The 26840-nt window shown below is 33.0% G+C and overlaps 2 protein-coding genes across 2 annotated transcripts in view; one reads left to right on the top strand and one right to left on the bottom strand.

Moving 5' to 3' along the window:
- Positions 1-933: 933 nt before the first annotated feature.
- On the bottom strand, positions 934-13313 carry LOC102803678 (uncharacterized). Its single transcript, XM_006824714.3, has 4 exons — positions 12932-13313; positions 10418-10556; positions 7962-8198; positions 934-6188 (listed from the first exon to the last, which is right to left on the bottom strand). Exons 1-4 carry the CDS (start codon positions 13186-13188, stop codon positions 6066-6068), a joined length of 756 nt encoding a protein of 251 aa, XP_006824777.2. The 5' UTR covers positions 13189-13313; the 3' UTR covers positions 934-6065.
- Positions 13314-13531: 218 nt separating this feature from the next.
- The window catches only part of LOC102803790 (uncharacterized), a 28280-nt gene continuing 14971 nt past the window's right edge, over positions 13532-26840 (top strand). The window contains exons 1-4 of the mRNA XM_006824715.3: positions 13532-13717; positions 19449-20126; positions 25013-25061; positions 26084-26199. Coding sequence (XP_006824778.1) covers positions 19511-20126; positions 25013-25061; positions 26084-26199 — 781 coding nt within the window. The 5' untranslated portion in view covers positions 13532-13717; positions 19449-19510. The remainder of the gene's footprint in view (positions 13718-19448; positions 20127-25012; positions 25062-26083; positions 26200-26840) is intronic.

The following is a 26840-nucleotide window of genomic DNA, read 5'->3' as shown; positions in this document are numbered from 1 at the left end:
CCTTTAAATAGGATAGGGTGACAACATACTCATTTTAATTGCGTTTATTTTCTACTAGTTGCATGTCATGATACTATCGGGACGATATCTCGGCCATCACAAGATGGATTTTAAGTTTTGAGCTGATGTATCATCGAGACAAATTGGCGTCTGACGCAAAGTGGAACTCACTAAAATCTGTGTCTAAGGTAGTCTGTTTTGAATGAACATTTTCCACCAATGTCAATACGATTTAAACCCGCTAATTATCAAGCCAACGTCAATATTTTATTTTAATATTGAACGGGAATTATCGGCTTTATGTACTGTAATGCGCCCTCTATATTCACTGGCATAAGCAATCTAGTTATTAAACCCATTTATTCATTTCTCATTGCGTTATAATTATATCAATATCAATATCACAGAATATCCGTTCCTTTATTTTACCAGTTTTTTTTAGTTGTGTAAACTCATTTCTTATCTGTACTAGTTTAATTTGGACTTGATTAAACCAAAGAATTCCTAAATGTGAATGTAGAGATGAACCTTTGATGAAACAGAATTAGTCAGTTGTTTTCATTTCAGTGAACGATTCTCAGAGAATCACGGTTTGATATCTGAAAACTGAATGTCATCATTGAAGACGAAACACATCCACAAAATTCCTGGAATTAAAAACAATCTGATAGGAAATGAAGTCCTTCTTTGTAGCAAATTAAAAAATTAAAATTGTTTAGATCGGAACCAAAAGCTGAAATCTACATTATCTAAATAGGAAATAATATTTTACACAAACATACAAGTTGCTCTTATCGAGGATCCAGGAGTAAGAAATCTTGGACAACGTCAGTTGTAAATTTATCACATTGTTGCCGGTTCCATGAACAGACTAATACCAACATAGCACCCTCTATACAAAAGCATCAGCAAAAAGTCAAACACACAATAAAATTGCCATTGCTTTTATTTATTTTTATTATCCATACAAAAGCCAGATTGTTGATGCAACAGACTGATATAAATATGAAACTCTGGGTAGAAAATTAGAAACCATATTTATTTTGGAATGTGATTTTATAAGATTTGTGAGTTGTGTTGAAGCACATGTACAAGGCAGAATTTGATAGATCAAAAAATAAAAACTGTTACGAAACAAACTGCTCTCTAATTGGTTAATAATGTTTGGAGATAGAGATTGGTAGCCAATTAGGCTCAATCTCCAAATTGAAAACAATAATGTTGACACCAACACCTTCCAAAGTAAAAAAACTCATTTTTTCAAAACAAACTTATTGAACACATTGTTCTGCATGGTAATTACAGTATTATTGTAACAGAATTGTACACAGTACAGTTAAACTTAGAAAGAAAAATAATCCTTCTGGTCATCATACATGTTTATTGAAAACATGTGCCACAGCTGTTTCTTTAATTTTTTGTCAGGATTTTCAAAAAGCTGATAAATTCAGTTTTCATGAAAACTCAAAATAAAGCACAAATTTTGATGGCAATTAAAAAAACTGATAAAAATGAATAAAATTAAAAAAAAAAATGCGAATTGAACAAACTGATTAAAAACTTTCTTTAAATCTGGGCCTTATATTGGTAGGAAATGATAAAAGCTGCTAACATTTTAAGAGTGAGTGATGTTTTTTAATTATGTTTTTATTTAGTATTAAAGCTAAGAAAATAGCATTTCAACAATTTTGTCATTTGTTGATTTAGTATGAAACACAAACTCACTCTAAAAATATGACCCAAATGTGTCCACAATACATGGAGGTGTCAAGTGTTATTAAATAGCTATGATATTTCTAACAAAACCAAGGTTGTGCAAGTTTTATTGCAAAGGGGTGGAGGGGTGTCTGGGGCGACATTTAAATATCTTTCACTTTTGGCAAACGTAGACAACTAAGTCATGCTTCTGCACATGTGTAGGTATAGAATTTTTGTAATGTGTTGTCACATACACTATTCTAATATTCATCTACGGTAATAAAATAACATAATAACCAATCCCCCATCTAAATATTCAGCCTGTTCTTCACCTGCAGAAGATACTTTAAATGAAAATTAAAATGAGCTTAAGATAAATAATTACTGTAACGGCCATACTGTTTTGAACACCAAAACGCAACATTTTCAGCTATATAGTCAACTGGTTTGCTATGCACGTACCAAGATTGTCTCGCAATTACAACAGGTTAGATCAAACACTTTTAGTATGTGGGTGTACCATTCGGCTTAATGTGCGCAGTATAATAGTAACACAAACTCTATCGACTAGGGTTATGCCATGGTCTAGGTTAATCGTACATCAGCACGGCGCATCAGCAACTGTATCCGATGCGCGAGACTGTGCGAGTACATACATTCTGTATAACATTTTGGGATCAGTTTCCCATTTGTCAAAGAATTATTACCAATTAGATGGCAATCATTATGTGATAGAGGGACTGTGATTAGATGTAATAAACTAAAAAAAAAGAATTACATCTTTTATTTATATTCAATATGTCAACCACTATTACAATGTAGTTTAATTTTTTTTGCAGATGTTGGTTGACCAACTTAATCAAATCCAGATACGTACATGGCAAAACAGATAGCAGCGTATATGGCAATGTTGCTGTTTCAGTTTTCAAAACAATATGATGGTGACAGTCAAGCACCCCAGTCGCCACATGTTCAAGTTTTGTGTAAACAAATAATACAAGATTACGTGAATATGCATGCACAAAGGCAGTACAGCGATCATATCAATATCAAACGCAGCAGAGGTTGATACGATCACGTACTACCAGATGCTAAACTCTAATACATGTAAGTATGATAATGTATTTAACATGCATTGAATACATCTAACATAACACAGTAACATCTGTGACAATTAAAAATCCACATACTGTACGATACTTTATTTTAGCTGGAATTTATTTTTCCTGATCAGACATTTTGGGTGTTTTGTATGGAATTGATTTTCACTGATTTTTGACGGGTTTAATGTGAAATATAGGAAAAAAGGTATATTCGCTGGATTTTATTTTCACTGAATCATTCCTTCAGCGAAAATTAATTCCAAGTGAAAATAAAGTATTCTACAATATTAATTAAGCATCAGTATAATACATATCACAGATACCATTAAAATAAGCATATGACAATTAAAATTAGATGAAATAAAAAAAAAACAATGACACGTCCCTGTTCCGTTCATATTTGAGTGACATATAGATTCAAAGCAGATCATGATCAAAATGCACCTGCATATGTACAACACATTGTTCTAAATCTGAACAAAATCCATCCATGCATGAGTGAGATCAGGTTTCGGAATTGTGAAAATATGTGATTTTGATGCATTTTCGGCCTTAAAATGACCATCATTCAGCTATTGTTAAGCGGATCATGAAACAAATGCACATATCTATTTGTGACATGATGTACCATGTGTGTGTGAAGTTTGAACTTGATCAATCCAGACATGTCTTGGATACGGATCCAGAACTGAATTTATTAAAACAAAATGGCCGCCAGTCGGCTATTTCGAACTTGATCCAAATAAAAAATGACGTGCATCAAGGTCCTATTATGTTTAATGTATGTACCAAATTTGAACAAAATCCGTCCATGCATAACTGAGATCCGGGTTCGGAATGGTGAAAATGTGCGATTTCAATGCATTTTCGACCTTAAAGAGGCCGCCATTTGGCTATCGTTAATGAAATCATGAAACAAATGCACATACATATTTGTGACATGATGTACCTTGTGTGTGTGAAGTTTGAACTTGATCAATCCAGACATGTCTCTGATACGGATCCAGAACAGAATTCTTTAAAACAAAATGGCCGCCAGTCGGCCATTTCGAACTTGATCCTAAAAAAAAAATAACGTGCATCAAGGTCCTATTATGTTTAATGTATGTACCAAATTTGACTGAAATCCGTCCATGCATAACTGAGATCCGGGTCCGGAATGGTGAAAATGTGCGATTTCAATGCATTTTCGGTCTTAAAGTGGCCGCCATTTGGCTATCGTTAATGAGATCATGAAACAAATGCACATACTTATTTGTGACATGATGTACCTTGTGTGTGTGAAGTTTGAACTCGATCAATCCAAGCATGTCTCAGATACGGATCCAGAACTGAATTCTTTAAAACAAAATGGCCACCAGTCGGCCATTTCAAACCCGATCCCCCCCCAAAAAAAGACGTGCATCAAGGTCATATTATGTTTAATGTATGTACCAAATTTGAACGAAATCCGTCCATGCATAACTGAGATCCGGGTCCGGAAGGGTGAAAATGTGTGATTTTGATGCATTTTCGGCCTTAAAATGGCCACTATTCGGCTATCGTTAATTGGATCATGAAAAAAATGCATGTGCATATGTCTCATATAATGTGTGATGTATGAGTGAAGTTTGAACTTAATCGGTCCATGCATGTTCGAGATACAGGTGATCACGGACGGACGCACGGACGCACACAGGGCAAAACATAAGTCCCCGTTTTCGGACTACGTCCGAACGGGGACTAATTACATGGGTGACAAAATGGCAATAAGCGTATGTATAGTGTTGCAGCAAAACCATCGATACCCAAATTAAAATACATTCACAAATAAAACTACTATGATGTACTATGATGATGATCAATGTCTTGGACATTTAGGAAAACAACAACAGAATCAAGGCAAAGCAATTATAACAATACTTGTTGATATTCAGTGTATACTGGAGAATAACAGAATAAATTATTTAATTAATAAATAAATAAATAAATGAATTATTTAAGTTAAGTTGAGATTCTACTCAGATTGAAAAAAAATTTTGTATATTTTTCTTGAATTTCTGTTTTTAACCAATAGAGAATATGTCAATACTGCTAGTGGATCAGAAACAATTTCTATTAATTTGTATTGTCTATGATATTTTGTTGAAAACATTTTAAATGAAATAAATGGGCCCATCAAAGATATCTAATTTTTTAAATTTTATTATCAGCCTTTGTTTTCTAGCTAAGACCAAATAAATACAGACATGCTACTGAAAATATGTTGTCAGGCAAAAGCAGAGACAAAAAAAAAATGCAGATAATGAAAAACCAAAACACGATCATCTAGACAACAGCGTTAAGAAAGTCCTGTGCAACTTATAAGTCATTTACATAACTGAAAATGTTAAAAATAGAGTTTTCAGTAGTCGGAATACTAGTAGTAAAATTGGCACAACAGCAAAATTGGCCACCGGATAAACACTTAGACAAACATTTGTATGACATATGCACTACCATACCTATATCTAAGTGTTCACATAGGTTGTAGTAGTAGCATGCTTAGTCATTTTTAGAGAATGAATCAATCTTTAACTCAATTTTTTTTTCCTTTTTAGGATGTAAGTGTATATATTTTCAGGTTGAAACAAAAGAGCTCTAGTAAAAAACGACATACTAGTATATCCTTTTTCAGTGACATTTTAATTCAAAGTAAAGTTTGGCGACAGTAGAAGGTCAAACCTAAAGAGTCGTTTTTTTGAGGTTATTGCAAGTATTGTTAATTTCCATTGAGAATTTATCAAATTCACTAATTTTTTTTTACAAATTTGAATTAAGTGAACAAATTCGCTTGTAACACTGTTTTTACCCGGCCTTTTCCAGCATGTTCATCTAGCTATCACCTCATTAGAAAATTCTGGGTGAAGCTAACATAGTAAAAACATATTCCTAAAGAATCTATATTTATTGCATTTTAAAATCAGAATTCTATGCAATTTTTTGTGAGTGTCATTGCTACCATATTATATTATAAATTCATTTCCAACAGAAGGAATGTGTGAATAAAAAACATTGTGATTTCCTGGGATTTTTAATATGCAAAACACTGACCCAATTATGATTTGCATACACACGTGTTCTAACAGACAAACTGTGAAATTGTAAGTATGCATATGTAACTGAAATAAAGTGAGGAATCTGGATGTAGAGGGTCTTGTTTTCTTATCAGTAAATCATTGGCAGGAACCTGTAGCGTGTACATATACCAATACCATTTTGTAAAATCATTGATGTATATTCATGCTATGTTATTGACCTAGATGAACCCTCCTTCAGCCACTTGTAGCCGAAGTACACCATTACCACAACCCCAGCGGCACCAAGGCCAATTTTGACATATGGCAGAGATCCGTATATTACTTTTTCCTAAAAACAAAACAATAAATGAAAAAAAAATCAATACTGTACAACAAAAGTATCATAGTATAAAATGAAAAATTTTGTTTATATTTCAAAAGATCATGTATTATTTTTCCCCCTCATAGAGCCTGTGTAATAGTTGCATAATAGGAACATATGGTTTTCTCAAAACAAGATCAGTATCATTGTATTTTATTAATCGCTAATACCAGATTCTGTCGTAAATTTGCCATAAGCCATTAAACAGGAGCTCGGGTGAAAAAAAAAAGTGGGACCAAGAAATCGCGAAAGGGCGAATTTTCTGCAGTTTTTTACAGTGTTATTTTAAGTTTCACCATAGTTATTGACGCCTATTCAAGAGTAAGATGTTTATTGCGACTAGCGTGAATGGGTAAGCTTTGTTTGGACAGTGAGCTGTTATCGCTGTAAACAATGTTAAATTATTCGTCAAATGCTCAGTTTATCTTTTGAAAACAACTAATTTTTTTATTCAAAAACAAATCATGCAGCTTTCCCATCAAAATCCTAGCCAAAAGATCGTACAAAAACATCGGCAAATCCCTTCCGTACTGCGTTCAATAATATTAACATATTTAAATGAGCTATGGTAATTTGAACACGTTGGCATCATCCATCGTTTTCATGATTGGGTCAAAACATGGCTGATATTCATTTCTACAGCATCGAGCATTGAAAATGCGATCGAAATCATTCGTTTACGATGAAATAAGTTGAAATTTATTTGCATTTCATAACAATTCAATGAATTTATTTTTTGCACATTATTATAATCATTACTAGGTAATAATAAACAATTGTGAAACATAGCATGACCGGATTGCGCTACTGCGATCATTTGCTACTAAGCAATGCAGTTGTGCTCGTTTTTATTTGAATTTTCTTTTAGAATATACTTTCGTTACTAATAAAATGAAAAAAAAAAATAATTGTATTTGGCGCACAAGGTTTATGAATGTGAATTTTTTGGAGAAAGATGCGCGATCTACTTTTTAATCCAGCAAAAAAAAAAATGTATAAAATTTTAGATTAGCTTCTGCAGCAGTTTCTTTCATTTTTGGTAGTCCAACTGCCGGCATTGAAAATCGGCGTAGGTGGTTTTTTCAATGAAAATATAAGCCCCCCCCCCCAATATTTAATGATCATTTTTGGAAATTTTGAACCCCAAATAAGTGCCCACCAGTCGTGTAACCGCCCAGGGCAATTTTCCCGAAGGCCGAATTTACGACAGAATCCGGTAGTTTATATTAGTATAATTCAATATTGTTGTTGCTTCAAAGCGACACTTTCATTAGCACAGTACGCATGCACATTCAATAGTTCTAATATTGTATGTTCCTCAGTTCAAATGCAATATATCTCAGATGAAAATTATTTCTAAAAAGCTATGACTCATTCCCACACATAATTTTGCAGCTCTCTCAAATCTGATTTAACTTTTACCCTAGTCAACCCTATGTACTTTTACATTGACTTGACCAAATAAGGGTTTTATACAAGTTTAAGTTCTTGTAAGCATCTCAAATGCACATGCGTTACCATGACAGTGTCCCTTTAACTGCACAATATTAAATTTTAGATATTTACACTTCAGCATCTAAAGAATGCCTTGCATGTATGTCACACACACACACATATAGGATAAATATAAAAACTGCTGACAAACTGATTTTTCTTTGGATAAGTTCACACCTAAGACTCTACTGACTGCTCTGATATTATATAGTTCATGGGAGTTATTAATAAGTATGCTCGACTTACCCAACCACCCTGATCTCTCACCCACTGACAGACTCTATCACTGATATATCGCAGTGACCACATCAGTACTCGGTGAAAATAATCCATCATGTTTTGTCGAAGGGTAAGAATAGCGAGATCACTGCAGAAGAAAAACAACACCACGATTCTCTCTCGAGTGATTCCATCACAGAAGAGCGTGGATAACAAATCTTGGAACTGATCGTAGGTGAACTCACTGGAGAAAGTGCTAGAAACCTGAAAAAAGAAAGAGTGAGGATGGTTAATAGAATATACAACCAAGAAAATAAGATTAACAAGGGCAAGTCCCTTTTACAGTATACATAAAATATTTAAGTTCACATGTAAGAATTAATTATGCAATTGTGTTTAAATTTTCGGTTACACAGCACTTATCAAGTTTTTTTCATTTTATATGCAGAACAACATAAATTTTGCTGATTCCTATTTTAATAATTCAGTAATACACAAATTTCAGCTTTGTTTAATATGTTACCCTAGTTAATAAGTAGCAAAATTTAAAAATAGAAATTGTCTTATTTTAGTTTTTCATTAAGTTGTTTTTCTAAAACAGCTGTTATTATGAGTCATGTTTTTGGATAATGAATGACCTCATCATCCATATTTAGACTACAAAGGTCAAATGTGTATATGATTTGATCTTTATGGAAACAAATACATTTTACAAAATAAATTTTAGGCAAAGCTTGTTTTTATGACATTTTGAGGAACTGAATTTGCTTGCAATCATTTCAGTTCTGTTCAGTTAGAAATTGTTTTACCGGTAGTTTGTTTTCCATTGAGTTGTTTTTCCCCAAACAATTAGATGTTATTATGAGTCATAGTCTGTTTTAAGTTGATGAGTGACCTCATCATCCTCATTTACACAAAACAGGGTCACAGGCGGGTGCAAGTATTTATAGACTATAAGTTTTGATTTTTTTGAAAACAAGCACAGTATCTACCTTGTTTAGCATAATGAGTCACATTTTGAGAGATCACTGGAACCAAAACATCACACAGGACAATGTTTGTACAACATTGTTTGTACAATCAACTGTTTTCATGACCATGCTCGTCATTAACACAGATTGTTTGAATATTTTCTATTAAGTGTGGTGTTTTTGATTTAAATTTGTATCCTTGTAAATCAAGCTCAACTTTTTATGCAAAACATAGCATGGAAATCAATAATATCAAGCCATTTAATTTTACAGTATTTAATTTTTATGATGATTTTTTTTTTTTTCGGCATCAAACATCGCTCATGGGGGACGTTTTCAGAGTGGGTGATGTTTTCAGAAGAATACGGTACATTTAAACACTAAATTTTAGGACAGAGCTTGCCTTTAGGAAATTACAAGGCAGTGAAATCCAAGAAATTACTAGTAGTTGAAACTGTCAATACATTTTCAAATGTTTTCAACATCTGTGCTGATGCTGTTTACTATCTTATTTCAAAAACCAGTCAAATGACTTATATTTTAAGTTTGGAAAATGCAAAAAAAAAATAGTTAACAGTTTAAGACCTCAACTCACAGTGGTGCAAAAAGAGTTCAGTGAAAATACCTAGATATATGTAATGAGTTTACAGTTACACAATACAATTTAGTCCATGATAGCAAAAAAGAGTGTATGATATTTAAGTCAACAAATATATGTAAATATTATGTATAATAAAATAAGTCAACAAAGTTATGACATAGTAGTTCCAACACATTTTCGTTGTAAGAGTACCTCAGTTGGAATACATGTGCATATATATGTCTCACCGTGATATGTATTATTTTGCATCATTTTTTCCCATTTTCTTTGTTAATTTTGACCTCAATGTACAGTATTTCTTATTGGTTACAGTTCTTGATAACAAATTTTCAGAAAATAATTTAGGTCTATGTGTATGGCAAATTTAGAGAACAAAATCCATCCATGACAAAATTGACATGCTTGAGATCCAGCATTAGAATGATGGAAATATTGACTTAAAATATAATGTGTTCGCCCAATGTGCCCATGATGTAGTAAATAGATAGGATACTTTATTTTGAATGGAAACAATCAACAATGAGCAAAGTCCTTAAACCAACTTTTGTTATCTATGTCATATGATGCTGAATAACACTGGGCTGAGATCACACATTTGGTAAAACTTTAACTTAATGATTTTTAGAAATAGATTTTATTATGAAATGATCAGTTTGAATTGAATAAGAACTCATCATGATGTTCTGTGTAGAAATGTACATACCAAGTTTGAAAGAAATCTATCCTTAAAAACTGAAAGTCAGTTCCAGCTATAAATTCCATTCAGTTCTCGCCCCCAGGGAAATGCCCAAATATGGTAGCTGATTTGCATATAGTGAAATAAATGCTGGTACATATATATAACATAATGTGTTATATTTAACATGTGTTATGAAGTAATATGGCAGTGAAGCCCTGATTTTAATACTCACATTTTTAGCCTTGTTTTTGATTTGCTTCCTTTTTTTAGTCTTGGCAAATGCATCGGCCATCTTCCTGAGATCTTTACCAGTCTGTGCCCATAGAGGGTGTTTATAATACTCTGACGTCGGTGACAATGCATCTGCGGTCCTGGAATGTATCATCAAAATCAGTAGTAAGTCATTGTAGATTTGTCAACTACAGTAATTATATACTGTCAAGACAGATCTGATTGTAGTAACCATCAGAAATACATATTCATATATTTTCATCCTACCATATATTTATAATGTCTTTTCCTTTATGTCAATCAAATAGTTACACATGTTCAGATAGAATGACCATATTGCCAAACAGAATTCCATATTGCATTGAATTACCTTGCATATAATAAAATAATTTATGTGACAACATCGTTTGTTTGTAATACTGTAAAAGGGTTAATTATTCACTGGGTTTTAATTTTGTTTACTAGTATTTCGCTGACTGGAAAATGCGTTAAATTAAAACCCAGTGAATATGTAAAATTGAGCATAGAACACATTATCTAAATGATAAAACCGTGAATTATTTAAAACCTACTGAATATGCCTGAAATGTTAAATCAATAAAATTTAAACCCAGTGAAAAATTAGTCATTTTACAGTAGTAATTTAATCTGAAAAACAAAAATAGTTTTGAACTGAGCAGGCTTTTGTGTTCAAGTGATGTGGTTCTATTTCCTTCATGCATTATAGCCCTTCTGTAGCTAATGTAAGGCCAAAAGAAAAAAATAAACAACTTTAAAACAAGATTCATGGCAAAAACATCTTTATCAGTGATAAAAACATGAAACACGGAAAAAATTATATACCAGTATAACAATGAAAAAAAAAAAATCCCAACGTAATATCTCTAAAAGCATGTTATAGGAACAACAACATTGGCCTAAACAAAGAAATGTGTTCTAATTTGACTTATTTGACAATAACCTAATACATGTTCAATAGAATAAAGTGTGTTTACCTTTTTTCCTCATGAAAACAATGGTAAAATCCTATAATTTATAAATATGTCAAACTAATTTGATATAATCACATTTATAAAATGACATACTGTAAACTTGGAGCTATTAAGTAAAATTCACTAAATTAAAACCAAATGAACATGTAGAATAACAATAGAACTCATTGTTTCCTTGTCAAGTATGCGAACTTAACACCCAGGGAAATCACTCAAAACAACAAGACAGTGAAATTAAATGTCATTGAAAATAAATGGTTTTACAGTTACAAGTTTAGTCCACTTCATCATTCTTGTATGATTGTACGCACATCAATACCAAATGTCCATGCCATGTTTTTAATTGCCTGATTGTTGCTTGTTTCTGTGATTAATTAATTTAACATTATTAAGTGGGTCTACAGTAAATCACAACATTTTAAAATCAGATGCAATATTTCACATGATAAGTGAAACCTAGTTTAATAAAACAAAAACAAATATTACAGATGTTCCACAAATATAGATTTATGGTGGGGGTAATTCCTTGGTCTCACAGTGATTTATATGTTTCACAATACTGAAACCAAGACTTGACCTGGCCCACAGTGGCACGGTGATGTAAGCACATCAAAATGGATCATACATTTACTCCTTTGGTATTGTTACAGTACAAGAGTTTCAAGTTTCCAGGCTTGTTCCATGGTTACCACATTGCTGTATGTGTTTGTGACTAAAAGAGGGGGGGTGGGGTGATTTTACAATTGGTTTTTAATAGACATGACAGTTTTTCACAAGATTAATACACATGTTAATAGTTGTACCTGCAAAAATATCTTACAAATGCATGTAAGAATACCAAAATGACATAATAATCCAACTTTTCGGTGTATGAGTGTAATACACTTTTTCAAAATTTTATGAAAAGTTTGTAAACTATAAAAGTTAATATGGATACCTAGAATACAGTCTCAATTAGCCTGGAACAAAACTAAAGCTGGTATAGTAAAATATCTGCCTAAAACTGTGTATTTCTGCTGACTGGAAGTGAATCTATGTTGATTTGACCTTTCCTTTGTGCATATATTGCATACATTATGATAAAGTGGAGCGCATCTTATCAACATAGAATGTTCAATGACATAGCTCCGCCAAAGTGTGAATGACAAGTTTACTTCCTTTTTTCTGAAGTAGACCAGGATTTAAAAACAAATTTCATGGATTCTAAGACAATCAAATTCAGTAGCCACTTTAGAGAGGTCACACTGACAGTCAAATACCGTGTCTCATTGAAATGTTAGGCACTATTGAACGTTGCACCCAAAAACATTTACGGTAGCAATCAATTTTATTTGTAGGTACACTTAAATGCCGAGAGCCTGACATGCGTGAGTGCCCACACTTTAACCAGTAAGCGACACATCACGAATAAACGGTTTTACTAAATAATTAGTATACCACAGCGCAGTCCCTCAACAGGTGTGACCAACGCCTGTACTGAACCTTATTGTACAGAGCTCTAGGTACAGATCTGGAAAACTTACCCTGGTGATGTCAGTGGATATGGAGTGAGGCTCGCTGGTTCTCGAAGTCCTTCACGGCGAATCTCAGACGTTAAAAAATTCTGAAACAATTCCCTGCCTTCTTCAGTGACTTCGTCGTCATCACATCGGCAATGTACGTCTAATCGAAGCCCATGACTTGAAGTTCTTTTTCGAAATGTACTTTCTTGATGTTGTTGATAATCTGCTGCATTTGCTTCAGTCATCGTTTGGTTTTGATGATCGTCGTCAGTAAACATTGGCGTACCCGTTGTGGTTTATAACTTAATTATGTCTGAGCGTATTTATGAAGACTCCTTCTTAGAATAACGATGACTTTCGGGGATTCCCTCAACACTCCATTGTTTTTTTCATATTCAAGTTTCCTTTCTGAAAAAACCGAGCTACGTCTCGGATCATGACATTTGTATCGTAGGTGATTTTGGATACACAATCTTACATTCTCTCTAATAATGTGTGTGTGAAATATATAAATATTCCATATTTCTTGAATATATCAATATAAATTCGTTCACATTTGTGTTTACTTGTTTTCTTCGCGGTCAGATTCAACTTACACGCTTAGATATAATAATTTCGGCACCCTACCAGATAATGGAATGTTCTTATTGCCCGGAAGAGGAAGCGGTCGGTGACATGAATCCTGGGAATTAAGGTGACCAGTTTGATGGCGCTCGATTGTTGTGAATAACAGTCGGACGAAATGAAGCTGGATGTTGTCGATTAATCTATGTCACTGATCTCTGAGCTGGTCGCTAAGGTGTCCGGGTGAGTTTCAAATATACGTTGAGTGAGATATGTCATTATGCATAACTATAATTCAGGTGCTTGCGATTAGGCATGGCCATTAGACACACCTGGGAGGTTTCTCCCGGGAAACACTGTTAGTGTAGTGTTGTGGCATTGCCTTTTTTGTTCCGTACACTGATTTTGTTGTCTGCGCGCAGACGAGTTGACGTTCAAATTGAGCGTTGTTACACCACTCGTGGTTTAGGAACGTTTTGTATACAAAAATGAGTCACAGGTGCATCGATTCTTGAGTGCCTGCCGAGTAAACTGAACCAAACTCGAGGTTTTATGGGAACAAAAAATCAGAAAAACTCGCTTTCCTTTTGATACAATCTGCTGGTTTATTGTATTATTGTTTTGGGTTGTTTTAGCACTTTCGTGTACTAGAAATTGAATGTCACGTTATTAAGACCTTTTCTCGTACCATCTTTTTAATGAATTTATTTATTGCTCCGTGCTTGTACCAACTCAAACAAAAAACGTTGCAGAGCTATGTTTTAGACTGAAATTTCAAGTTGTGTTGTATAATTTTGAGGGGATAAATGTAAAACCTTTTAAAATAATTGCATGCAATTTTAGCAAATTTTTACTCGATGCATAACTTAAAATCTTAATTTAGCAAACATGCCAACATTGCTTGTTCCATTTTAAAAACTGCTAAATTCAGCTATTAATGTACTATAATAATTATCTTTATTGCGTTCGTATCCCTATTAGGATTTTGACAAAAATGTAATACAGATGTAAATAAAGATAAACAAAAAATTAAAGTGAGAATAAAAATACACACAGGAAAATAAAAACTGTGAAGTATATAAAAGTAGGAAAAAAAATTAGATTGTTTTCCATATCTGTGTTGGTGAATGTTTGGATTACTAATGCATGTACATGATGATAGCTGACTATATTGTTTTCAGTTTTTCCTCTCTTGTTTTGAAACAGTTCTCTATGTATTTTGCTATTTGTATTATTGTTTTCTCATCTTTATTATTTAAAATATATTTTCTTTTTTCTTTATTTTTTACTAAATGTGGGGGTGATAATAGCTGATAAAGTTTTAAAGATATCTGATAAAGATAAAGTTTTAAAGCGATTTTGAAAGACCACTTTATATACATTGAACATTTAAATCGACTTGTTTTCAGTAAACATAGATGAAAGTATCGCCTTCGCACTTAAAAAGTTAAAGTATCCATCTCTGCTTAATTAAAGGTCATGTTTACTTTCACACACCCACTCATGAATAATCAATATCAGTCAAATGCCTGCAGATGCGTCCAGTCAGGATTTCTTTAGCAGTCGGTTTAGTTTATAATAAACAACAATTATTTCTTTTTGTAAAACAAAAAAGAAGTCCCGACTTTGCCAGTCTATACATGCACCTCTATTGAAAAAAAATGAGCTTTTAATAAATTATAAATTTTTCCAATAACATAATTACATACAGCAATGCTCTTGACTATATCTCGGCAACACAAAAATGACAAGAGATAATTGGCATCTGTGTGAGATTTCAGTAATGTTCAGTACTGTATGTTTTATACACATCATGAGTTGAAATAACTTAAGGTAGAGATGCAGTTTATTTGTGAATTTCAATCAAAAAAAGTTTTTTTCGTTTTTTATATAGATTTTTATCTAAAGAACATTCTGTGAAAATTTGACCAATGAATTCTTATTGGAACACCGTTAAAATTGCTGTTTATTTTCTGGTTAAAAATAAAAAAACACTCACACGTGGCAATGTTTATGTCCAATTGCCTAATTTGCATGAGTAACCAAATAACAGGACCTTTGATTGACAATATGCAAATCGAGATTGTGCGGGTCATAGTTCATTCAATTCACGCACATGTGCAATTATTCTCAAATTAGTTCTCGCTCGCTAGCAAACCAAACATTATATTTCCTCAGCGTTTTTTTCTGATTTTTATCATTACATTATGCGTGGTGTGAAAAGAAAGAGAGGTAGAAAGAAGATTCAGATGATTTCTATGTCGGAAGAGGCAAAAGCTACACTGAAGGCATCAGCCCACCGAACGAAAAACAAAATCGATGTGAGCATCCAAACATGACTTTCCCTGAAGGCATGAATCAGAGTTTCTGATTGACTGAGAGATTTTATTTTTAAATAATTGTTCTCAAAAAATAAACTGAGCATGTGAAGAATAATTTAACATTGTTTACAGTGATAACTGCTCATTGTTGAAACGAAGCTTACCCATTCACGCTAGTCACAATAATCATCATACTCTTGAATAGGCGTCAATGACTACGGTAAAACTTAGAAAATGACGAAAAAATACACCTTAAAAGTCCCATTTTATTTTTTTTTCTAAATCCTATCCCGAATTTATGGCAGAATCTGGTCCCTCAAATAAGGGGCACGTGAGCTTTGATTCTAACCGGATATATTGCACTGGGTCGGGGAGATACAAACTTTTGTGTATCTTTTGTCTAATGGGTACCTGTACTTCGATCATTCGCAAGTTTTGCTAAGTGGTGCGAGACAGCTTTGTTTGCAACCGGACGAACTCCGTTTAATTCAATGAAGCAAACAACTGACAATGCTAAAATAAATTGCAGAGGTACGCTAAAATTAATTGAAAACAACCAAATATTTTCAATGAAAAATAAATCACAGAGAGAGGTAACTTGATACATTACCGTAACAACTCTTTTGACGTGCTGACCGCTTCTCCGCGTCTGATGTTTTGTTTTCCTTGTCATAATACTTACTGATTGTTGATTTTGTTTTGATTTTTGATTTTTTTAGCCTGCAACTCGGCCACGACCTTTGCTTTTTCCGTGAAAAATGGGGAAGTTTACGTCAATTTGACGGACATTCCATTTTTTTTAAACTAACGAAGCACACTGTTTAGCACTCCTATTTTTTTCATTTGCCGATTTCTATTCAGAAAATGTACCTTAATTTTGCACTCTTAAAACATGTCAGATTTCCAACACTAATTATTTAAAACCGATCGAAATTTTAAAACTTTTACGTTAGGAGCTGGAGCTCTCTTCTTGCAGGCAACCGTCGCCGGTAGTACAACAGCATGTTTTGTACGTACATCCGTGCGCTGATTGTCTGCGACTGTCTTAGAAAATCCCTGAATACTGTAAAGGGGGTAATTATTCACTGGGTTTTAATTTAGCTTATTTCGCTGACTGGAAAAATGCGCTAAATTAAAACACAGTGAATATGTAAAATTTAGCATAGAACACATTATCTAAATGACGAAACCGTGAATTTTAAACCCACTGAATATGCCTGAAATGGTAAATCAGTGAAATTTAAACCCAGTGAATATTAGTCATTTTACAGTAAGGCGTTGCCAAAATCGGAAAAAATATAAAAATGCCTCCAACAGAATTCAAATATTTCTTTTAACAAATATGTTGCAGTGAGGAAAATGGGATTGGAAACGATGAACAAAACTTTTTCATTATTGTGCGTTCACTTCCTGGAGTTGGTTCTCAATACTACATAAAAATCATCAAGGATGAATAATTTAATATCCCACTTTGTACTCTTCACGGTAAACCATAGGCTTTGAAATACTCGTAGATTTTTTATTGAAAATACATGGAAGAGAAGCCATGATGTTTTGATCGTGATAAAAGGTCACCTTTCTAGGACCGCCCCCTGTTTAATAATTCATGAGATGACGTCATATTTACTGGGCATTGCCACGTGTTTTTACGGACCCCCATCAAAACACTGGTATAAATGACGTGTTTCTGATTTATATATTCAAGAGCAGTTGTTCTGGTCCAACGATTTTACATAAAATGTCTATGTCTATACGTTAATTTTCAATTTCAATAGTCTAGAAAGTATGACAAAGCAGTAATTCCCGGTTTAATGCGCAAATATGCAAATTAGCCTTTTTCTCGTCTTCTATTTTTGGTGAATTCTTGGGTTTTAAATTAAAATAGCTGATAGACGCTTTGGCCATTTGCCTCAAAATTTTCACACATTATTGACAAGGTGTTCCCCCTTCAAAATGCGTCCGGACAGTTTATTACGGCGAGTGGAACAAAAATAACAAGTCCGCAATTAACATGGATATATAAATTATGCAAAAATAGAAAATAGAAAAGAGTGAACTTCGAGGTCATGCTGTGCGACTTTGAAAGCCGTTAGAGAGATGAGTGGACGCATTTGAATTAGTAGTATACCAAGGTATCCAGTGATGTAATTTTACCCACAAACGGACTTGAAGTTTTTAAGCTAATTTTTTTTAAACCACTTTTGTCCAAAAAAGCATATTTTTGACCCAAAATCAAAAACGCATTCTGGATATTTAAAATAAAGACAAGTTTCACAAAGTTTGTATAATAAGCTTTCAGAAAATATATAACATGTTGGATATATAATATCATCTTCATTGTCTAATTACTCAATTAAAAAGCAAGCCAAATAAACTGCATCTCTACCTTAAGAGGCATGTAATAGACGAAATATGTGGATTCGTTTAATATTTGGAATACGATTTTCCGACTAACAGAATGCCTGTATTGGGGCAGTTTTATATAACAAGATAAGTTTTCAAGTTTCAGTTTTCCCATATCACTGTTGTCCGTATTCTGATGAAACTGATGCATGTATACAGACATATGTTTCAACAGAAATGCCATATGAATAATTAAGGTCTCTCAGTCATAAACTATAATTAAATTGTACACATGTAATATACAGTTAGATTAGTGTATTATGTTTTACATGTAAATAACTATTCAGCCCAATAGTATTATATAGCCTGATGGTTACAGCCATCAAAGCATTTCTAATTTGTCTAGGAATGTGATTAATTTGAACATTTCTCATCTTTTATCTATGCCATCCATTTTATTAATTCTGTCTCTGATACAACAAATATGGTACTGAAAATACCAACATTCCAGGCAGAACATCATGTATTATGCAATACTTCGCATTAACATACAGTATAACTTTGTACAACATGTCATTGTTTTTGCATTTGTGTCGTCTATTTATCACACAAGGATTGCATACTTATGGCATTCAGGTCATGCACTGTGACTTATTGTCCTTCCATCACGCTTGTATTGTATATATGCGTAACAGATTATAACCACTGCAGTGGTAATATACACTACAAACATTGTCACCTGACTTCTATGATTGCCCATGTCCATGAATTAATTTTTTTAGTCCCCGTTCAGACGAAGTCCGAAAACGGGGACTTATAATTCGGTTTATGTCCGTCTATCCGGAGTCGTATTTCATAATCCGTCAAACCGATTCCGTTCATTCTTTGCATGTGCCTAGTACTTTATGTCCATTCAAAATGGCCGACTGGCAGCCATCTTGTTTTTTGGACATGGTTTGTCAGTTTTCATTCAAATTTGGTACATAGATTATACATGTTAGGATACATGTCCATGACAATTTGTTTCAAAATCGGATCTAGGATGGTCGATTGACAGCCATCTGACTTTTTGACATTACTACTATATTTCCAAGATTTATGTATTTTTATTCATTGGCACATACATCATACATGTCACTTTCTTTCATAATCAGATCAAAGATGGCCATATAACGGCTGTTTTTATTTGTGGCCATATTAATATATCTCTGTCACCCATGTATCATTTTCATTGATATTTAGCATGTCATAAATGGATACATGTACAGGGATTTTTGTTTAAGTTGTAGGTTTCTACTCTTTGTCCACAGATGAAGGTGCAGTTTCTTATACATGAATATCTGATAGATTATTGAACACAATACAAGCAAGTATGCCTGCAAGAGGAAGTAGAAAAGTATCATTGTCTCCTGCAAAAGATACTTGTCTTAAGAGAAAGATGAGATCTTCATCTGTGGATGCAGCTTTACAGGGAAAAGGACGTAAACAAGTGAAGTGCGGAGCCAAGAATACCACTGATCAAAAGTCCAAATCATTGCTACAAGTGGCATTACCTACTAAGAAACTTGAAAAAACAGCTCCTTCAAAAAAGAAAAAAACTGACAAAGTACAACAGAATAAAAATACACTGAAGAAAAATGTGCGGGGTAAACCCAAAACACAGCCTACTCAGAAAAAACAAAAGAACACTGATGTGGTGGTAAAGAAGAAAGGCTGCCCCAGGAAAACAGGACATGGTGAAACCCAAGTGCCTAAAAAACAAGGTAGACTCAGAAAAAGTACTGTCTCAGTTGTGAATCAGACAAAAGGGAATAATTCTATTGTGAACCAGCCGAAACGGAAAGGACCAAATTCAAAATCATCAGGGAATGTTGGAACTATTAATAAACATAAAGGGAAATGCAAGGCAGTGTTTTCTACTCCGTTTCTCCCCTTTTTTGACGATGACTTTGTTGCCATTCCAAAACCAGCAGCTGATCTAAACATAGGTAAGTTTATTTCCACTGAACATCAATAATAATAACTTTATTACACTACTAAAAACCTTCAGAGGGTTTTTGTATGGTAAGGAACATAAATACAAAAGAAATAAAAAAAAACATACAATACATAAGAAATAAAAATAAAATGTTAGTAAAATGAAAGAAAAAATAAATTAATTACTTTCTGTGGTTTTAAAAATTGTGCTCTTTAAGTATTTTGCTAAAGCTATATTATTCTCCATAATCTTTTTAAATATGGAATTCACATCCATTGTGTAAATATTTATTGCACACTCATCAAACAGTTTTTTTTCTTTGTTCTATATAACCAATACAAAATAGCAGGAAATGTTTTTCATCTCCTAATGCTTTAGTGTTACATTTATTACAGTGTCTATTTTCTAATTCTATTTTGGGCTTTGTTCTTCTACCTAATTCTATTTCTAAGTTGTGGTCACTTAGACGGAATTTTGAAAGCATTTTCCTGTGGCTGAAATTTGAAATATTTTGCAAATAATTTTCCATATTATAACTTACTTTGAATAGTTTGTATGTTCTCAGTTTTGTTCCCCTATTTTCATTGGTTTCACTGAAATTTAGTTCTTCTCTCCATCTTTGAATATAAATCTCAGATAGTCTGAGTTTTACTTTTTTTAGTATTTGATTCCAATGTTTCATATTGTGATCATTTTTTATTTTAATTAGATCATGTCCCAGTGTAGCATTAATATTCCTTACCCAGTTTGAATTAATTTTTAACATTTCATCCAGGGCTAATTTTAAAATGTGATTATCAGGCAGACTATATAGTCTACGCCAGTATTTAATTTGAGCCAAATTAATTTTTACTTTTACTGGTAACCTACCAAGTTCTGCTTTCAAACCACTAATTGGCGTCATTTTACTCACTCCTAGGATAAACCTGTAAAAATGACTGCAAACTTGCTCTAAACTGTTACTGTCAGTTGTGATTTCATTGGCCCAGATTTCTGCACCATACATGAGTATAGGTGAAATTAATTGGTCGAAAATTTTCAAGCTAAGTGCTGGTGAGATTATTTTGTGGTTTAAGACTGTTTGTCTGATGCTGAAAAGAGCCTTCATTGATTTATTTTTTAACATAGATAAGTTTGTTTTTAATTTCCCATTTGGAGTAAATATTGCCCCTAAATAGCAAAACTCGCTAACAGCTGTTATTGTTTGGTTGTTGATTTTAAAATTCATGTTTTTAATCAGTCTGTTGCTGCAATTAAATACCATGACTTACGTTTACTTCTAAATTCCAATTTATACAATAGTCATTTAATTTGTTAAGACAGCTTTGTAGGCCGTCTTCCGTTTCTGAAATAAGTGCAAGGTCATCTGCATATTGGATGCAATTTATAGGTTTCTCGCCCATTAGAACTGGTTTATCAATTTGATCCCCAAATAATTCTGGCAGATCGTTCAGAAAAATGTTAAATAAAGTTGGTGATAAATTGCAGCCTTGCTTAACTCCACAGGTAGACTGAAATCCATCAGTTATACCCTCTTACAATTTAATTTTATATTTAATATCCTTATACATAGATTTTATTATTTCATAAACGTTCCCCGTGATACCAATGTTTTGTAACTTGAGAAAGAGCGCATCCCTCCAGATGCTGTTGAAAGCCTTTCTAAAGTCAACAAAACATGTGTATAACCGTTTTCCAGAACTGCTGCTTTTATTTTTATTATAAATTGTTTTTTCAACTGCTGTTTTTAACAGGAAAATTGCGTCTGTCATTCTCCTGTCTTTCCTAAAGCCAAACTGCATGTCGGTAAATAATTTATTTTCTTCCAAGTATGTGGTCAATCTTTGATTCATTATGTCAGTAAATAGTTTTGAGAGACAACTTGTTAATGCAATAGCTCTATAATTACCAAGATTTAATTTGTCGCCTGATTTGTGTAGTGGAACAAGAATCGTAGATTTCCAGGTTGCAGGAAATTTTCCACTATCTAGAATACAGTTGAAAAGTTTCTGTAAACATCTTATCATTAACGTATTTTTGGTTTTCAACATTTCATTGGCAATGCTGTCATCAGCAGCTGATTTATTGTTTTTTAGTTTGCTAACAGCGCTAAGAATTTCTTCGTATGTGATATTTGAGTTTAGATATTGATTGGGAATTTGTCGCATTTCTTTTTCTATAAGATTATTTTGTAACTCATGATTTTTAATGTTTGTTTTATTATAGAGTTTTGAAAAATGATCAATCCATTTTTTTCCGGATATTGTTGTCTTGAATATTGGTCTTTTGATTACGTAGGCTTTTCAGCACAGACCAGTACTCATTTTGGTTGGCACTGTCCATATATTCAAGTTTGGTCACCAGCATGTTTTTATATTCTCTTTTTTTATATTTTATAAGTTTTGTATAATGCTTTTTAAGAGTATAATATTGGTGTTTGATATACGGGTTGGTTGGTTGTTTTGTTAGCAACTTAGAGGTACTAATTAATTCCCTTTTTACTGCAGAACACGACTTATCAAACCATTGTTGTTGTTTTGTTAGCAACTTAGAGGTACTAATTAATTCCCTTTTTACTGCAGAACACGACTTATCAAACCATTGTTGTTGTTTTGGATGTTTATAATTTTTATTATTTATTGTTCTTTTATTGGTTACTTTTTTAAGGCAATTATCCGCTGCATTAATTAATATTTTGTTGAATTGATCTGTTGGTTCATTGACATCACTGTCTTTGAAATCATTGGCAAGGTAGTTTTTGAACATTGTTTCAATGTCAATTTTGTAAAACTTTCAGACATGAGCAATTATCTTGTGAGACACTATATATCATTTCACCATATGTCACGGATTTACATTTTGAGATACTGTGGAATACTTTTTTTTCACTGAAAAGGCTGTTTGGGCGTTTCGTATGGAATTTATTTTCACTGATTTTTGATGAGTTTAATGAAAAAAAGGAAAAAAATATAGGAAAAAAAGTATATTTGCTGGATTTTATTTTCACGGAATCATCCTTTCAGCGAAATTAGCGAAAATAAATTGCAAGCGAAAATAAAGTATTCTACAGTATGCACATATGGTATTGATGGTAAAATGACCTAAAAAAAACACAACATTCTCTTTTCATCGCATGTTGTACATCATCTCTTCCCTAGTATGATAACTCCATATTTTAAAAAATATTGGGTTATTGTACTCAGGAAGAAAATAAAAAATTTATTTTATTATTTTCATTGCTGCAATATGAAATGTCATACACAGTGACACCATAGTCAACATAGCAAATAAACAGCAGTTTCTTATATTGTTTGATGTTATGGTTACCCATGCATTCTATTTGAATAATAAGATACAAACATAAGGACAAGACCATGGCAATCTGTTATTATTGTTATTAACTTTCATTAATTTTATTCACACAATGTTTGATGCTAAAACAATTCTATTACTCGGTAGTTTTGTTTTAGACAATAATTGTGATCAAAATTAGTAAATCAACCAGCTTTTTCTCTGTATTATTGCACTGCTGAATTTCAGGTCCATCCCTGAAATTATTTCCTGCTTTACAGGCTTTACATTGTACATACTGGTACATCAATTATTTATTTAGTGAGTGATTAAACAGGAATTACTGTGGAGAAGTAATATTTGTCAGTGAGTGATTGCGTGGTTAAAAAGTTGTACAAATGTATCATACAATATATTTTGTTTGCACTAGTGTGGTCTTTGACGTGTGGTGTGCTGCACACCGTGTGTTCCAAATGCAACTAGTGTATTCTCAAGATTACAGGGGTCAGAATAAATAGTCAAAGCATTTCAGTGAACTCTGTTGTGGTTGAATTTACTAGATAGATGTTTTGTCAGTGGTAATATGATTGTTGAATTATAGCAAAAATTATCTACCGGGTAGTAATGAAAAGGATACTGGTATCTACTAAAACAGGTTGTATGCAAGTCTTGTGTTTGAGTAGCCACCATTTATGATGATTTTTTATTTTGTATTTCTGGAAATGTATTTTTGTCATGTGATTTTGTTCGAATGAGACTGTCATTGTCAATTGATCAGTTGGCATGTACATTACTTCACTCTGAAAAAAAAATCAATAATTTCCTGATTAAATGATACCAGATTTGTGGTTCATGTGCTTTTTAGTTAAAGATAATTTATTTAGTGTGAATATGTCAGTTATTAAACCTTTTTACCACCAGTTCTTCCTTTTCATCACAAAATAGTTTATAGACTGGGGGGGGGGGTGCAGAAAAATTTGGACGAGATTAAACTTGTTCATTTTCCCTTACATGCGGTTTTTTGATCAAATGTGACATTTTCAATTTCATGGTAAAAACAGTAAGATAATTCCTTCAGAATGCCCATGTGATTGCATTGCATTGTGGATCCCATTTTATGAACACAATACATGTAAAATATATTGTATGTATACAGCAATGTTGAATGTGTGATTGATGACCATGAATCGGTCGAACACAAGCACCTGCGGACCTTAACCAAGGTTCCCCCAAAGTCGCATTCGTTTATAGTGAATGAATCTCGGCCAGTGGAATTGGCCTTCCCATTGAGTCTGTGACACACTCACCCAGGGGAATATGTAGGGGTCGATTCTTTTGATGTTCAGCCTAAGGTAGGATTTGAACTTGGGTCTACCAATCATAAGTCTGACGCGACAACCACTATGCTTCCATGACCGATCAATCATTCTTTAATACTCACCATGTGAAGGGTGTATTGTTTAAGTTGTCAGTAATTTATCTCTGAATAAATTATATAATACTTACCTACCACCTCCATATCTGCTTATTAAAGTAGTATACATTCTTACTATGACCTAAGTAGAAATTTATTTTATCACTTTAATATTTTATTTTTTTCTGTAGTAAACCCTTGTGAAGATGCCGATAATAATAATGTAATTGGTGATAATCGGTATGTACTACAGTCTGCTGTGATGTTAACTTTGTGGTTTCATTGTCCATAGATATATTTTTGATAACTTTATATGCAAAAATTTAAAATGGCTGAGCCATTGCCACCAATCAGATAACAGGACTCTCTAGTCTCTGTAGAGATTATCTAAACACAAACACATTTAAAATATGGCTTGGTCATTTCCACCAATCAGGTAATGTACTTATTTGGAAAAAATGCATGAAACTGTAGTGTAGTGGAATTTTTGGTATTTGGATCAGCAATAAACAGTAATAATAATAATACAAGTAATTTTTTTAATACATAACATTCCGTTGAAGGGATTAAAAGGATTACAATTGAAATGAATAACCAAAAAAAAGAAGAGGAAATAAACATATTATCAAAAAAGATCACAAGAATACACTCAACTTTGTTATTGCAGCCATGTTAAGAAGTCTGTTAGATTATAAAATACTCTTTCTACATGGGACTGATGTCACTTGTGGCTTCAAAACCATTTAGAAAACATTTCCTGTTCCTAACTTACACTAAACAAATATGCTGCAGTGAATAGAAGATAACGCATGCTAAAAAACAAAGGCTTTAGGGGTAAACACTTATTTGTAAACATGTGCCTATCTCCTGCATGCAAAGGTGACGACTTCCTAGCTTTAATATACATGTAGTATGTATTTGTAAGTTATAGCTTGCAATAAGCTGAGAATTTTGAAATGATGTACCGTAACCCATGTTTCAGAATCAAGATAGAATATGTTCAGGAACAAATATATTACGTACGTGTTAGGTCTAACTCTAGAAAGTGCTGTGATGTGGAAATTTTAGAATTTGTCATACTGCCTAAAATTAGCGATTTAATGTCAGAGAGGTCGTTTCCTGGTCATGGTAAAGATTTCCAGGTCAGTACACTTGTTTACTGGTCAGTGCTATGGGTTTCATTGCAGTGGCATGGCCAAATAAATTGTCCATATTGTGATACAAGCCATAATTGTTTACCTATAATTGTATCCTTATTTTAGACCCATACCTAGCTACCTTGAACCTGATAATTTTGAAAGTGGAAGTGAACTTGATATCTCCTTGGATAGTGATGAAGATGACCTACCTGATGTCTTACATACGCCAGCTCAAAATGGCATGTATATCTAGTATACTGTATATACATGTAGTATTAAGTTTCCATTATCTTCGTCTGGTCTGATTTTAGACATAGAAAGAGCGGGGATATCATATATTGTGTTTTTTAAATACTGCATGTGACTAAACATAAATGGACATTTATGCATTTTTCGGTTTACGCAAACTTCTATCACAGATCATGGCAGTGAATAAGATGTTGATATATCTCTCTACAGACTATCTCTCTTTTCAGTACTCTAGTTCATTTCTTTTGTCAACATTTACATTAAGTGGTATGTGACTTATTTCATAATATGCTGGAAATATGTAAATATTATCAAGGATTTATAAAATGAGTGCTAGGGTGTGATACATGTATGCTATGAAGATCTTGTGTGAATTGAAGAAGTCAGGTATATTTCTTGACATGCTAATTAGTGAGTATGTGAAAGGAAATGGTTCGTGTTCATCTCAGGCTGCACCACTGACCAGGCTCTGTGGTGCTATTGATAAGAGCTACATGTACGGTTAATTGGTGCACACAGAATGCAATCGCTTCTCGTGCTATTGTTATCACTATCACTGTACATGATTATGAAAGTACCATACATTTATCTTGTAAATCCTTGATACTATATATACAATGGATATACTAAT

This window comes from Saccoglossus kowalevskii, chromosome 13, assembly GCF_978046115.1.
Source record: "Saccoglossus kowalevskii chromosome 13, keSacKowa6.1, whole genome shotgun sequence".
NCBI lineage: Eukaryota > Metazoa > Hemichordata > Enteropneusta > Harrimaniidae > Saccoglossus > Saccoglossus kowalevskii.
The sequence above is the reverse complement of the archived record's forward strand: the minus strand, read 5'-3'. Positions and strand labels throughout refer to the sequence as shown.